The sequence below is a fragment of the Rutidosis leptorrhynchoides genome, chromosome 4, assembly GCF_046630445.1.
Source record: "Rutidosis leptorrhynchoides isolate AG116_Rl617_1_P2 chromosome 4, CSIRO_AGI_Rlap_v1, whole genome shotgun sequence".
In the NCBI taxonomy this organism is placed as follows: Eukaryota; Viridiplantae; Streptophyta; class Magnoliopsida; order Asterales; family Asteraceae; genus Rutidosis; species Rutidosis leptorrhynchoides.
This window is the reverse complement of record NC_092336.1, coordinates 3,758,715-3,774,110: the sequence shown is the minus strand read 5'-3', so window position 1 is coordinate 3,774,110 and position 15,396 is coordinate 3,758,715. Positions and strand designations below refer to the sequence as shown.

The 15,396-nt window shown below is 34.4% G+C and overlaps 2 protein-coding genes across 2 annotated transcripts; both read right to left on the bottom strand.

Moving 5' to 3' along the window:
• Positions 1-4,523: 4,523 nt before the first annotated feature.
• On the bottom strand, positions 4,524-7,774 carry LOC139839410 (uncharacterized). The gene is made up of 6 exons (XM_071829472.1): positions 7,199-7,774; positions 6,941-7,126; positions 6,644-6,735; positions 5,937-6,556; positions 5,244-5,428; positions 4,524-4,736 (listed from the first exon to the last, which is right to left on the bottom strand). The coding sequence occupies exons 1-6, from the start codon at positions 7,772-7,774 to the stop codon at positions 4,524-4,526; spliced, it is 1,872 nt and encodes a 623-aa protein (XP_071685573.1).
• Positions 7,775-8,271: 497 nt separating this feature from the next.
• On the bottom strand, positions 8,272-15,108 carry LOC139839409 (ABC transporter B family member 19-like). Its single transcript, XM_071829471.1, has 9 exons — positions 14,044-15,108; positions 13,771-13,825; positions 13,467-13,642; positions 12,540-12,704; positions 12,139-12,434; positions 11,726-12,042; positions 11,393-11,616; positions 8,940-10,847; positions 8,272-8,619 (listed from the first exon to the last, which is right to left on the bottom strand). The coding sequence occupies exons 1-9, from the start codon at positions 15,106-15,108 to the stop codon at positions 8,272-8,274; spliced, it is 4,554 nt and encodes a 1,517-aa protein (XP_071685572.1).
• Between the last annotated feature and the right edge of the window lie 288 nt (positions 15,109-15,396).

Here is a 15,396-nt window from a genome sequence, read left to right as displayed (position 1 = left end):
GTACAGATATATAAAAATAGATATATCTATATACATATAATCCGAATTATATATACAGATTATATTAGGAATCAGTTTGGAATTTATATTATATATAGATATATATACGTATTAAAAACAAATTTATACAAATTTATATATACAGACTTATACGTATTATATATATACAGATTTATATACAGAATTATATATAAATATATAAATACTGTTAAACAGATTTATATATATAGGGAATCAGATACAGAATTAATTTCTATTACACGTCCACATCGAATTTTTTCGTTTTTGTTTATGTCTGCTTAATTGATTCTTCAACTCACAATATCGTACGAACCATGAATAAAACACCAACATAATCCAAAATCTGTTTGGAGTCATTATCAAACTTTTATATTTCTTTTAATTATTTCTGTACGATTGATAATTTCTGTCGAGTACTCAATTTGCTTTAACACTGATTAATTCACATTGTATATGTTCATACAAATCCCATTTCACTACCAATAACCATTACAACCGCTGGAATTCGTTTATGTCTCTCAAAGAAAACAGAAATCATAAAAACAGTGCCGATATCCCTGTTCTTGAGTCTTTTTCTTAAAATCTTTAATCCGACTTGTATTTCGAAATGTAATAATGCAAATTTGTTATAAATATTCCACTTAAACTTTCTGCAAAGTTTCATATCTCAATTCTTAATATCGAACATTAATTTTTGAGTCAAAGTTTAATTTTAAAAAGTCAAAGGATTCGTTCTTAGTAAAATTCGAACTCCAGTGGAAGTTTTTGAAGCAATTGAGGAGTTGAAAAGTTTCCAAGAAGGATTTAAAACTTTTTCATGTAGGAAGTTAGGTCTAAAAGTGGCTAGATTTCAAAAACACGATTTGAGTTCTTCATTATGTTCTTCCTTTGTTTCAGCTCCTTTCCATATTTTGATTCTGTTTTAATTAATTTAAACGATTTCTAAATGTTTCTGTACCAATTATAAGTCCTAAAACGATTTATAAATCACGGTTGAGATAAATTAGTTTGTTTGGTCGATTAAAGCTTGAAGAAGAAGATGGATATGAAGCATATTAAATACGGGTTATAAAAATTAAAAGGGGTTTAAAAATAGAAAACGGGGCAACAGCCCAATGGTTCGAGGTGTTTGTGGGTTATCAAAGGGGTCGTGGGTTCGAGCCTGCACCTGGATTTTTTTTTTTTGAGGTAGTTCCTTGTTTTAAAAAAAAAACTATTATTATTATTATTTGTTATTATTATTAATTTTAAAATTATTATTATTGTCATTTATCAATTATTATTATTATTACAAGTATAGTAGTTATAAGTAGTTTTAATATTGTTATTACTAATATTATTATCACTGTCAAATATTATTACTAGTATTATTGTTATTGTTAAGTATTAGTATTATTATGTATTATTAATTATCCTAATTATCATTACTATTATTATTAGAATAAGTGTTATTATCATTATTATGATTATGATTATTATTATCATTTTATAAATATTAGAACTCTTATTATTAACATAAGTATATTATTAGTATTAACATCATTTTAGAGTTATTATTATTATTTAGATTACCACTAGTAATAAGATTGTTATAATTACTATTATTAAGTATTAAGTATTAATATCAAAAATTATTATTTTCATTACGATTATTATTAAATAATTCATTAAAAACTATAGATATTATCATTATTATGAGATTTATTATTGGAAACTATCATTAATATTATTATTAATAGAATAATAATTATTAGTATCATTTTTATTAGTATTACCATCATTATTATTACAAATATTACCTGAGTATTATTATTATACTGTTTTGACAAACAAATGATTTATATAAATAAATTTATTACATATAACCAAACAAAAATTAATATCTTTAATTACTTAAAATATATAAAAAGAATACATAATAAAATATAAGTTATTGATATAAAAATTATTTCATTAATAATAACATATATATTCAATTACAAGAATATGTTTTAATATATATGAATGATATAGGTTCGTGAATCCGAGGCCAACCCTGCATTGTTCAATGTCGTCATATGTATTTTTAATACAAAATACAGTATTGTGAGTTTCATTACTCCCTTTTTAAATGCTTTTGCAATATATATTTGTGGGACTGAGAATACATGCGCTTTTATAAATGTTTTACGAAATAGACACAAGTAATCGAAACTACATTATATGGTTGAATGATCGAAGCCGAATATGCCCATTTTGCTTGGTAGCCTAAGAATTAGTAAATTGATCTACTAATTGACGCGAATCCTAAAGATAGATCTATTGGGCCTAACAAACCCCATCCGTTGTTGCGGATGCTTTAGTACTTCGATGTTGTTTTATCATGTCCGATGGATGTCCCGGAATGATTGGAGATATTCTTATATGCATCTTGTTAATATCGATTATCAGGTGTTCAATCCATATGAATGATTTTTGTCTCTATGTATGGGACGCATATTTATGAGAAATGGAAATAAAAATCTTGTGGTCTATTAAAATGATGAAAATGATGGATTATGATAAACTAATGAACTCACCAACCTTTTGGTTGACACTTTAAATCATGTTTATTCTCAGGTATGAAAGAAATCTTCTGCTGTGCATTTGCTCATTTTAGAGATATTACTTGGAGTTATTCATGACATATTTTAAAAGACGTTGCGTTCGAGTCGTTGAGTTCATCAAGAATATTATTAAGTCGTTTATAGTTGGATATATTATGAAATGGTATGCATGCCTGTCAACTTTCGATGAAATGAAAGTTTGTCTTTTAAAAAACGAATGCAATGTTTGTAAAATGTATCATATAGAGGTCAAATACCTCGCGATGTAATCAACTATTACGAATCGTTTATAATGGCTATGAACGGGTCCTTTCATTCATATGAAATAACACTTTCCCAAAGTACAAACTTTAAATTCAAAGTTAAAGATAGGTTTTAAATATCCAACCCAAAACAGCCCCCGATTTCTCTACGACGGCGTAAGTTCAGTTTTAAGGTGTTCTTCGTGTTTGCAGGTTATATATCCTTATGTTAGCATATCATATAGATATATTTATATGTGTTAAAATGTTTTAAGAGTCAAGTTAGAAGGATTAACTTTGTTTGAAAACAAATTTAGAATTAACTAAACTATGTTCTAGTGATTACAAGTTATATACTCCGAATAAGATAGCTATATGAATATGAATCGAACAAGATTATGAACAAGGTTACTACCTCAAAATCAATTGAATAAGGTTGCTGAAAAATATGGAATTGCTCTTGAGCTTGATGATGTTCTTGAAAGCTTGGAAACTTTTGAAGTAGAATCACGGAATGAAACAACGTTCAAGTAAGATTACTACTTGATTTAAGATAGTTATGTTTATAGAAATTTAACCAAAGTTTGAATATGATTATTACCTTTGATTAGGAGTGAAAAGTTGCGTGGGATGAAAATTATTGATCTTGAATAATTGCTTGGAATGGATTTGAAAGATTGAAAGTAATCTTGTAAACTTGAAAGGATTCTTGAAGTGTTCTTGAATTATTTTTGTTATGATGTTTATAGATTGATTCTTGGAATAGTTTTTGATGAAGATGAATATTATTTTGCTGGAACTTGAAGTGTTCTTGAAAGAGTATGTGTTTTGAGAGAGAATTAAAAAAAAAATTAGAAATGAAATGAAGTGGGTGGTGGTGGTTTAGTGGGGTTAAAAGGAGTTGTTAGTTGACTAGTTCATAGTAGAAGTTAAACTTGATTAGTCATGCATGACATAATCAACAGTGGAATCCCATGCTAGTTCTTATTGGTATATACCAATAGTAAGTACGTATAGAAGCTGCGTATAATACAGGTAAAAATTCCGTATGAATACGAGTAGAATTTTTGAGGAAATCGAATACGAATACGAGTATAGCTATCTTAGTCGAGTATAAGTATATTAATATACGGAGTATGTATTTAAGTCTTTCAAAAGTGTATTAATACTTCTTAATACAATACATATATATCCATTTTAACTTAAGAGTTATTACGTCGTTAAACGTAACATATATATATCGTTTCGAAACCCTTAAGTTAGTAGTCTCAATTTATATATATAACCCATTGTTAATATACTTAATGAGATATTTAAATATCATTTTATTAAGTTATATATATATATACACACACACACACACACACACACACACACACATACACACACACACACAGAAAATTATATCATTATTACAAGTTATGACGTTCGTGAATCGTCTTACAAACTGGGTGGTCAAACGTTTATATAAAACCTATTTCAAATATTCATGTCTTAACAAGTTTGATTGCTTAACATGTTGGAAACATTTATTTATGTAAATATTAATCTCATATATATATATACGGAAAAATCCGGGTCGTTACAACAATAAACAATAAACAACACCAGCGATCGAGAAAACACTGAATGCTATTGCAACTACAATGAAAAAAACACCCCGAAGCAACCTGATTCATCTCAAAGAGAAGTCTAAACCAGAAAAAATCGACTCCTCCCCCAAATCCGAAACCAGATATCCACATGGGAGATTGTCGCTTTGTCCAAACCCGGAGGTGACCCCGAAAAGGACGAACACACCCACGGATAAAGTCATACTAAATCCACCACGTACCCTACAACCACCGTCTTCCCCTACACCCACCTCCCTCCAACCGCCGCAAGTGGCCTTCACAAACAGGGTGAAAAACCACAACATCCACCGAAGAAGAAACATGTGAGAAAAGCACACTTTCAGTGGCCACCACCATTCCACCAACACGATGGTGGCAACCATACGCCACCATTAAATTACCACCAATCCACCATCGTCCGACCACCAACAGTTGATTCTCAATCAATTAAGATTGTATCAATCCCATGAAGCACATGCTAATATAAATATATATATTTTCATTGGATTGATGATATGTCTTTCATTATTATTAGATAATTTATATGATAACACTTACATAAAATTAAAACTTTAAAAAAGTTATCCGATTTGTTCATATGGACTGTCGATTTTACATAAAGCCTTCCAACCTATCGATAAGAGGACGGTAAAATAATAATGCAGTTTAATTAGGCTGATTAATCAAAGATGTGTACATCATGCTTACATAATAATATAATTATAATTATATGGAGTACCAAAGATTTGGTCTTACCTAGCTTTGATTAATTAATCTCTAACTTCACTACTACTAATCACTTTTCTTTTTGGCAACCAAACTTCAACACACACCAAACCAATAACTTCCTCTTCTTCTTCTACTGCTGCTGCTGTAAGTAAACACATCCATCTACTTTTACTTTCACTCACCCAACTAACCAACCACCCAACCAGTTGCAAACTTAACTTCCACCCAGCCAGCCAGCCTTATATATAACAACCAACCCGTGTCACATGATTTACTCATCATTGATTAATTCCCACCCATTTTTAATTTATGTAACAGAGTATATATATAACCCTTTTTTTTTTTTTGATTTTTGTTGGTTTTAAGAATGTGATGAAGGACTTGTGTTAGGGACATGGCCCATGATGGAGAAGCAGGGTACATGCTAGCTAGCTATATCAGTAGTTAATTTATAAGTACTGATCGATGATTTCGCATGTACACTACCTCTCCATCTTGGACTTTTTCCATTGGATATATCATATATATACACACTTCTACACAAATACAATCTCAGGTCAGGTCAGGTATGAAGTATGATCACACCAACTTTTCAACCTTTTTTATATACGGAAAATCATAACTCGCGAGTCTTGAATTTGGTTCAAAAAATAAATATTTCATGCTATACATAAATAAATTATATACTTTATATTAATAAAGTTGATACATTCGGGTCATTTCGTACGGTCAGTTATATTTTCTACAGCGATCGAATGCAGCAGAGTCTACTTGAACAAGCAAACAAGAGTATATTTTTTGCTTTACAAGGTCAATAGTCTCCACAACATCTTCGTTGTTTTGTAGAATCATCTTTCTTCTTAGTTCATCCAGCCATTCGTTTGCATTCTTGAGATGAGATAATATTACCAAAATCTGAGGCTTATCTTGATTTTGATTTTGATTTTTACCTTTCCCTTTAACAGTTTCCATTTGAAACCCAACATCGAGTGCTTTTCCCAAGAATTTTAAAAACCAAGATTGTGTTTCTTCTAACAGAATCTCTCTCAACTCTTTGGCCTCTTTTAATCCATCTCCATTAGCCCATTCTAGTTTATCAGCAACACTTAGCAGCTCCATTGCAGTTGTCTTTTGGGTCTTTTGTATACATTTACCTCCTCGAGCAAGCCCTGTCTTCTTTTCAGATTTTTCCTTATTATTTTCTAGTGCTGGTGAGCTACTTGATAGCAGAATGCATTTGTCGTCCTTGGTGGGGGGCGCAATACTGCCATTTTCTTGAATAATTAGGTCGTAAAGTGTGAAGAACTTGGCCATAGACTCGTGGGGTTTTGCGTGTGAAGCGGATGAACAAAGTTCACCAAACATTCTGACATGAATGAAATTAAACAAGTGTTGTTAGGTTTACTTTTGTTATCCTGACGTTCTTCGATCTTGTTTACAAAAACAAACATACCCGATGCATTTCACAAGATTTGTTGCTGTCATGGCTTCCTTTTGAGCTTCTGCCACCACAAAAGAAGCTAAGGTTCTTCTTCTTATCATCCCCTTTTTACAGAATCATATTACAAACAAACAATGTTAGCTACTGTCTATTTTACATGTTTTAATTCATTCACTCATATGGGGGCAGGTGTTTGAAATGATATAGTAGTCCCATCTCACCCTACTATATTTATTTGGTCAAAACCACCCATACTGATTATTTGACTGCAAGCCATACACTACCTAATTTACATATTCCTTAACATACCTTGGCAGGATTTACTAGTCTCGTGGACAGGGATGTCCATGAACGTATTTCAGAATTATTGATTTTATCTCTCCTTTTTTGCACCAAGTTTAAGTTGACGTTTTCTTGCTTAGTTGTTAACGGTCCAGCACCTGCTTGTGGTCTTAATGCATTGCAAGACTTACCTAAACTTGATGTCCTTTGCCCCTGCAAACCAATATCTGTTGTTACAAAATAGTTTAGAGTAAAGATTTGAAATTAAAGACACTATTATTATACTTGATCTTTAATCTCCTGTTGTTGTTGTTGTCTGCACTTGATTATGCCATTTCTCTCATTTTCATCCTTATCATTTTTGGGCACAACTCCTTGCATATACCTTGATGCAACTGTAACTTTCTCCTCTTTGATCACAAATTTCTTTTTTCTACTTTCTTGTTTCGTTTCCACCAATTCTTGACTCGATTTCTTAGCTGCTTCAGATGGCTCTAACATCTGCATCAAATCTTTTGGGTTCCCAATGAACGGATGTCGGCCTGGAACGGGCCTCACCCCATCTAAAATGGGAACTGGCGTGCCAACATCCATCCGATCGACCCAAAAGAATTGGCCCAATTGCAGTTTATTGTTTAAAATTAGCTCGTTATCCTCTTTCGATAGTTGTGCATATGTGGAGTGGGATGAATCTGATATTTTGATGAAGAACCCATGGTTTGGCCATAATTCGGACCCGTTTAAGGCAGGCACAATGCTGATTACTTGCAAGAGGATTGATCGATGTTCACCACGAACTTTTACAGCAGAATTAATAGTTTTAAGTAGTTTCAGAAGTATTCCTGGTGTAAGAGATGTCATTATTTTTTATTTTTTTTTTATTTTTTTTTATGGTTTTCTTAGTAGAATGCACAAAATGAGTTATAGAATATAGAGTTAACTAAAATATGATGATGATGATGACGAAGAAGAAGAAAATGAATCAATTTGTCATTGAATAGTAAGCAAATTATGGCACCTTACCATAATGCTAACTTTAAGTCTTAAACTTGCCTTTTAAGCAAAGACAAAACTTTTTACGAGCAACAACTTTTTCATCACAGGGAAAGACAATTATCATCTTGTTTGATGATGACACCAAAATATGGGCAGGTGTAATTTGGGAAATTTACTCCCCTGTTCAGCTCTCTCTATAAGGAAAGTGCAAATAAAATGGTTCCATTGCAGCAACGTACATTCTAAATTTCTAATTTTTTTTTTTTACATTTACATAGTAGCTCATAAGATAAGATTATTTATAATACACATATGATGATATGATTTTAGTAAATAAATAAAAGATTACTAGTGTATTTGAATTAAGCAAAAACATTGGCTTCCATTTCAGAACGTACAAGGGTAGCATAAATACCATGATGATGATTAGCCATGAGTGTGTCATGAGTTCCATATTCACACACCTTACCATCTTGGACCACTGCTATAGCATTGGCTTCTCTGATGGTGGAGAGGCGGTGAGCCACCAAAATAGTGGTGGTACGTTTGGTGATATTCCTAAGCGCGTCTTGAACAATCTTCTCGGATTCCAAATCAAGTGCACTTGTTGCTTCGTCTAGTAATAACACCTTTGAATTCTTTACTATAGCCCTTGCTATTGCTATCCTCTGTTTCTGACCCCCTGATAGCTGAATCCCACTCTCACCCACCTATAATAATAAATAAATTCACATTCTTTATTTATTTTTATGGTAAATAATACAAGTAAATAACATGACATGATTTTAGATGATGATTAACTAATACTATAACAGTCATGTCATCGCTTTAAGTTTTAACTAGTCGATTATGATGGTAGAAATATCATTTCCCATTACAAAATCAGATTAACTTAATTCGAAGTTAATTGCCTCAAATTAAAACTTTTCAGGTGTTGGTGTTTTTTTCCCATAGGGAATAAATATAAATAAATTGGTTATGCAAAAAAAAAAAAGAAAAAAAAATATGTAAAATATCAACTCGCACATACCTGAGTTTCATAACCTTGAGGTAGTCCAGTGATGAAATTGTGAATGTAAGCTTGTTTAGCAGCTTCTTCAATTTCTGACCATGAAGCATTAGGGTTCCCAAATCTTATATTTTCTCTAATACTACCAGCAAACAATGCAGGTTCTTGACTCACCACAGCGGTTTGTAATCTCAACCATTTCACATCAACATCTCTCAGATCCATTCCGCCCATCAACACTTGCCCTCTAATTGGATCATAAAATCTTTGAGTCAACCACACTACCGTTGACTTCCCTGAACCACTACCTCCCACCACCGCCACCATGGACCCACTTTTTACCTTTAGACTAAAATCCCTCAACACAATCACATCAGGCCTTGATGGGTATGCAAAACTCACCTTCTTGAACTCTATATCAAAAAGCTTCCAACTTTCAATCTTTTTACTCCCATTTCCAACAATCAATGGATCCCTGTTGATGATTTCAAAAACAGATGGAATTGCAGTAGCTGCCATTGATGTATCTGGCGCAAGACCGGCCAGTTGACCAACAGAAAACGAGCTCAATACAAGAATCAGGAAAATCTTGTACACGTCACCAAATCTTGTGAATTCGTGTTCTACAAGGTAAGCTCCAGAATATAAAACCAGTGTATAAGCAGAGTACATTGCACCTTGTGAAAACCCTAATGCTATACCTGTAATTTGTGATCTTTTTATAGAAGTTGATTTGGGCTTTAATAGAGATTGCTCAAATGATTGAACTATATTTTCTTGTGTTGCAAAAGTTGCTACTGTTCGAATGTTTGATACTGCACCTGAAGCTATACTACTTGCTTTGTCATAACAACCATTATCTAGCTTCGAACCGATGTTAATGATCAAACTGAAATAGCTAGCGCCGAGTGTGAAAGGGGTTAGAATAGTAGCCAAAAGGGCTAACCTCCATTCCAGATAAAACGAGACGCTTAGACCAACAGCAGCTGAACTTAATCCCATGAATAGGACCGAGTATCTGTCTCCTAGAACTGACCTGAAACTTACACAGTCAATGGATAGCTTTGATACTAGCGATCCTGATGATTTGTGGTCTGAGTCGAACCAACCAGGCTCTTGTTTCAGGATAGACCGAAATAGGGAATCACGAACCCGTTTGGTGAGTTTTGTACCGGCCCAACCGCAGAAACCTTGTTGACCAGTCATGGTTAGAATACAACCTAACCCGAGCCCAACTAGCGCCAAACATAGGTACCCGACATCTTTCTTTAATTTAGACTTATCTGGATTGAAATAGTATACCAGTGCTTGGCCTAAAACCAATGGAAATAGGGATAGAATAGCACCTGCTAGCGTACCAAACATTACACCTACAAACAAAAGAGCACCTTCCGGTTTCTGTAGTTTCCATACTTGAGAAATTGTGTATGAGCTCGTTTTGTTTTCTTTTACTGTTTCTTTTTTGTTTGCATCTTGAACTGATTTCATGTATCCAGACACCACCGATATCTCGTATACATGATTAGATCTTAATAAATCATAAGCACTTGATGCTTCATGGTTTATTATAGCCTTTTCTGACATGGGTTGGTTTGATGATACAGATTCGGATGCAAGTTTGATCAAAGAAAAGTAGGCTCCTTCTTGTAGCATGAGCTGATTATGGTCTCCTATCTCAACGACAGATCCTTGTTCAAGAACAACGATTGTTTCAGCATTCTTGACAGTTGCTAGCCTGTGAGCAATCACAATCGTGGTTCTCCCTTTTGAGATTTTATCAATTGCCTCCTGAACAAGAGACTCAGATGTCGGATCTAAGGCACTTGTGGGCTCGTCTAAGAGAAGGATCTTGGGATTTTTAATCATCGCACGAGCCAATGCAATGCGCTGCTTTTGACCCCCAGAGAGCTGAGTTCCTTTATCTCCAACCTGTTGCAACAAGTTTATTTTGTTAGTTAGTTATAAAGTTTTTCCCTATTCGGGTTACACGGGAGGGCGAGTAATCCAACCTCATATAGTACTATATGTAGCTTAGCAGGATTACTCTTCCAACCCTTCCTTGGCCACCACAAGAAGTTAATTTTGTCTTATTTATATACAACAACAACAAGACCCAACCAATACCACATGAGTGGTGTATAGGGAGGTGAGATGTAGACAATCCTTCCCCTATCCGAGAATAAAAACAAGTAATTTCTCCACCCAGAGTGAAAACACTCTCAAAAGTAGATAAAGTCATCTCTCTCTCTATTTGACGGATAAAGAGATTGCTTCCGAGTGGACTTCCCGCCAATAAGTATAAATTTTTTTAAAAAAATAGTAAAATAAAATTGAGACGCCATGAAAATGGTAGAATCAAATTTCCATGGGTTTTAAATCCTGTCTGGAATTCAATTTGTCTTGTTTATATATTAACATAAAAACTGTTAATCCAATAAACTAATATAAAGTTAGATGTATGAATTGTTATGAACCTGAGTGTCATAGCCTAGTGGTAGATCAGTTATGAATTTATGAGCATTTACAGCGATGCAAGCCGTTGTTGCCTCATTCTTTGTGGCATTCTCTTTGCCCATCAGAATATTTTCAAGAATTGTGCCGGCAAAAAGGACCGGCTCTTGACCCACCATACCCATTTGACTTCTTAGCCATTTCACTTGCAAAGTCCTTATATCTTGACCATCCAACAATACCAAACCTATCATCATCATTTTTATATAAATAAAAGGAGTGAGATAAGTGATTATCTTCAATCAAAGACAAATTTGCTCTAAAGTAAACCAATTTGGTGAAGAACAAGAAGATACCCTGAATAGGATCATAGAATCTCTCTAAAAGAGCAAAAATGGTAGACTTGCCAGCTCCACTAGCACCAACTAGTGCTGACGTACTTCGAGAAGGAATTATCAAATTTAGAGAATTGAGAATTGGGAGATTCGGGCGAGATGGGTAAGCAAAAGTAACACTTTTTAGTTCCAGTTTACCACGTACACTCTCAGGTTTTCTCCCTATTGTACTATAAGGATCAACGGCTGGGATCCTATCTATAACCTCAAACACTCTGCTAGCTGCTACGGTCCCTTGTGCAAATTGAGCAAAGTATGATAAAGATAACGCCAAACCCCTGCATATACATATCATGTGCATCAGTCAGTATCTTTATTTTAGCATTCAAATTATCATCCCTAGCTTGGGTACAGGTTATAAGGTTAATAGTTACCTGCCACCAACATTGACGCCAAAGAAACAAGCAATGGCTGCACCACCAGATAATTCGTTTCTTGCAACCAAGATGGATCCGTACCAGAAAGCTAATGCCCATGTGGCATAAGTAACCAAGTATATTACACCGATACCTATACCTTTTGCAAAACCGAGTTTCTTTCCCACCGGGACAGACTCTTCCAGAACTGCATCATATCTTGCTGCCAAGTTCTCTTCTGCTACAAAAGATAATACAGTTCTAATTGAACTTATGGCTTGTTCTGCTATGCCACCAGCTTTCTTGTAAGAATTCTGTACTAGGAGAAATAAAACAACGTTAAGTAAATAATAAACGTACTTGAAGTGTCTTCTCCAATTGATTGATGATTCTTAATTTAGTTTTGATTCAGTTCTCACCACTTCCTTGGTAGCAAGGCCAACATAGACTGCCTTATAAGCGATGCCACAAAACATTGTTAACGGGGTAACAGCCAACACCGCAAGAGAAACCTTCCAAGATTTTAAGAAACCGACTGTGTAGCCACATATGAAGGTGAATATGTGATACATGAAATGTGCCATCTGCATATTATATAAGCACCATGTACGTATGTATTAAAATACACTACCATTTAGATTCAGAGTTTGGTCAGATGGATCTTTATTATTTCCTTTTTTAAGACCATTTTTTAAGGCGTGGGATGTTGTGGGAATGTGTAGTTGTGGGGATATTTTGATGACATGGCAATGTTATGAAAAATAGGATTTGTTAGGCCACTCCCTATCGTAACTAAACTATTCATCCTCTTAACCTTCCACATCAGCGTCACATCAACATCAATATCTTATAACTAACTCATAACTAAACACTCCCTATCATGGCTAAAACAATACTCCTCTTAATATACAATCCACAAGCAATAAAACATCAAGTCCAACAATAAAAAAACCACTGGGACCCACAATTTCTATAACTAACTAAACACTTCCGTTAAATCCATGGTGAGTGCGGGTTACTAAGTAGTGCCTATGCTACATTACGGGTGACTACGGGTAATGACGGATAATGGAACCATAGGTAGTGGTCTTATGGTAGTGTTGTGAGGGTAACGTGGTAAAATATTATCTGTAGTAGAGAGGAAAGAGAAATAAAAAAAAAAAAATTGATGAAAACCATCCAATCAAAGTGAAGTAAATTCCGTTGTTGAGCCCCGTAGTATTTATGCCCATCGCCCCTCCACAACGCCACATAACAAGCGTTGTGGAGGTCCACATCAACGCCCCACACCCCACAGCTCCATAGAAAGGGTCTAATATGATATGAATATAATATATAAATAATACCTTATCTCCCATAACTTCTTGAATTTGAGCAACATCACTTGAGATTCCATGCATGATATCACTAGTACTAATGTCTCTGTCAAAGAAGCTCACATCTTGTCTCAAAACAGCCCTTAGGTATTTGGTTCTTATTCTATGAGCAGATCGCTCTCCTACCAACCTCCAACAAGCAATCTCTGTTAATCATAAATAATAACTGTCATTAACCGTAGAATTATATATATCTTTCTGCTAGAGGAGAGGCTTTTATCAATATATTTTGATTGTTCAAAAAATAAAACGGAATACCATATATCCAACTTACGTAAGTAGGATCCAATTACAACTATTCCTGCTAAACCCGCCATAAGCACACATACCTACAGTTCAAATGACAGAAAAACAGCAATTTTATAATACAATACATCAACGTGCAAGAATAAGATGTAACCAACTTTCAGTAAATAGTTATTCTATTAACGAAACATGAGAAGAAAATGTTATGTCATCGGAAACAGAATTCTGTCTTTCTGATACAAGTTTTGTAGAAGCTGGTTAGCTTTTGTAACGTTGCCGTTTAAGCGAGTAAAAAAGTTACCTTTCTGACATCTTTCATCATCTGATCCTTGTTATCTTCTGAAGCAATTTCGTTGACAAAGTTTCCAAAAAGATAAGAATACCATGGTAAAGATCCTCCATTTATCAAAGCACCCAAACAACCTATTATTACAAGAAACATATCCAGTTTTGTTGAATACTTAAACAAACCAAAAATCCCCATAGTTTTCGGTGGCACAACCTCATCATCATCCTCATCTTCATCTTCATCAAACTCTTGTCGTCCTTCCTGCACATAACTTTGAAGATACTGCGGAGTACGTGAAAATTGTCCAGCATCTGCATCGTAACCACCATGGATGCTATGTTGATAGTCATAACTTGTAAACGAAATCCCATTAAGAGTTGGGCTATTATGACCATCAAAATAAGCATGTGAGACAGACAACCAGCGTGGATCTTGTTTATATGGTGTTACTTCATCCTCTATATCTTCATTATTATCTATCAAATAGTCGCTTTTTCTTGCACTACGACTACTACTAGTCAAATTTGCAAAAGTTGGAGACTTTATGTAGCCACCAATGAATGAACTAGTATTTGGTTGTTGATCAGCAACATAGCTTTGAAGCTCAATTCTACCAGAAGAAGAAGACGGTACATTGGAAAAATCATAATAATGTGGATTAGTAATATTACCAGAAGTGCCAGACAGGTAAAAGTCCTTAGCTGACTGGCGAAACACACGGCGGCTACTGCCTGCTGAAGGAGGCGGTGAGGGTGAGGGTGATGGTGCTGGCCCGGTCCATGGGCTGAGCGCAGCACCAAGAGCGCTGCTGTGATTGTCTTTCCAGGCATTGGGCTCAAACTGCCATGAGATGTCGGCTTGCCATGATTGGTCATGGTCAGAGGCAAAAGGTGTGGTGGGAGGTACACGTGCATTATAATTATGTGTTCTTTGTGATGTTGATGGGAATGGGTATGTGTGAGGGCTGTAGTATGATACAGGTGGTGATTTGTAGGATTGTGGCGGAGTTGTGTGGTTAGGCCGGTCAGTAAACGGTGAGCCGCCATGTTGGTCTATCTCATATGAAGATTCCTCCATGGCAGAAAGCTAGCTAGCTTTAATTTCAAGAGTTTATAACTACTCACATGCAGAAAGAAAGCAGAGAAGATCGAGATGTTGTTCAGTCTCTTTCTTGTTTTTCTTTAGGCTTTTTGTTCAAAGAATGCTCAACGATTCCTATGAGGTATTTAATTAATTAATTAATTATTATTATTAATTATAATAAAATTATACGGAGTATTATTATGATGTATATTTTGCCGGCGTTAGTAGAAGCTAGTATTTTTATTACTGTAATATGGATGTCATTGTGGCTTCATGTTGTTG

What these genes read in the sequence shown, in the direction of transcription:
- LOC139839410 (XM_071829472.1), bottom strand. Translation starts at nt 7,774, where the DNA reads ATGACATCTCTTACACCAGGAATACTTCTGAAACTACTTAAAACTATT. An exon ending in GACTAGTAAATCCTGCCAAG is followed by an intron (nt 6,736 to 6,940) that starts GTATGTTAAGGA and finishes TTCTGTAAAAAG; the next exon opens with GGGATGATAAGAAGAAGAAC. An exon ending in AATCTTGTGAAATGCATCGG is followed by an intron (nt 6,557 to 6,643) that starts GTATGTTTGTTT and finishes CATTCATGTCAG; the next exon opens with AATGTTTGGTGAACTTTGTT.
- LOC139839409 (XM_071829471.1), bottom strand. Translation starts at nt 15,108, where the DNA reads ATGGAGGAATCTTCATATGAGATAGACCAACATGGCGGCTCACCGTTT. An exon ending in TGATGAAAGATGTCAGAAAG is followed by an intron (nt 13,826 to 14,043) that starts GTAACTTTTTTA and finishes TTTGAACTGTAG; the next exon opens with GTATGTGTGCTTATGGCGGG. An exon ending in TGTAATTGGATCCTACTTAC is followed by an intron (nt 13,643 to 13,770) that starts GTAAGTTGGATA and finishes TATGATTAACAG; the next exon opens with AGATTGCTTGTTGGAGGTTG.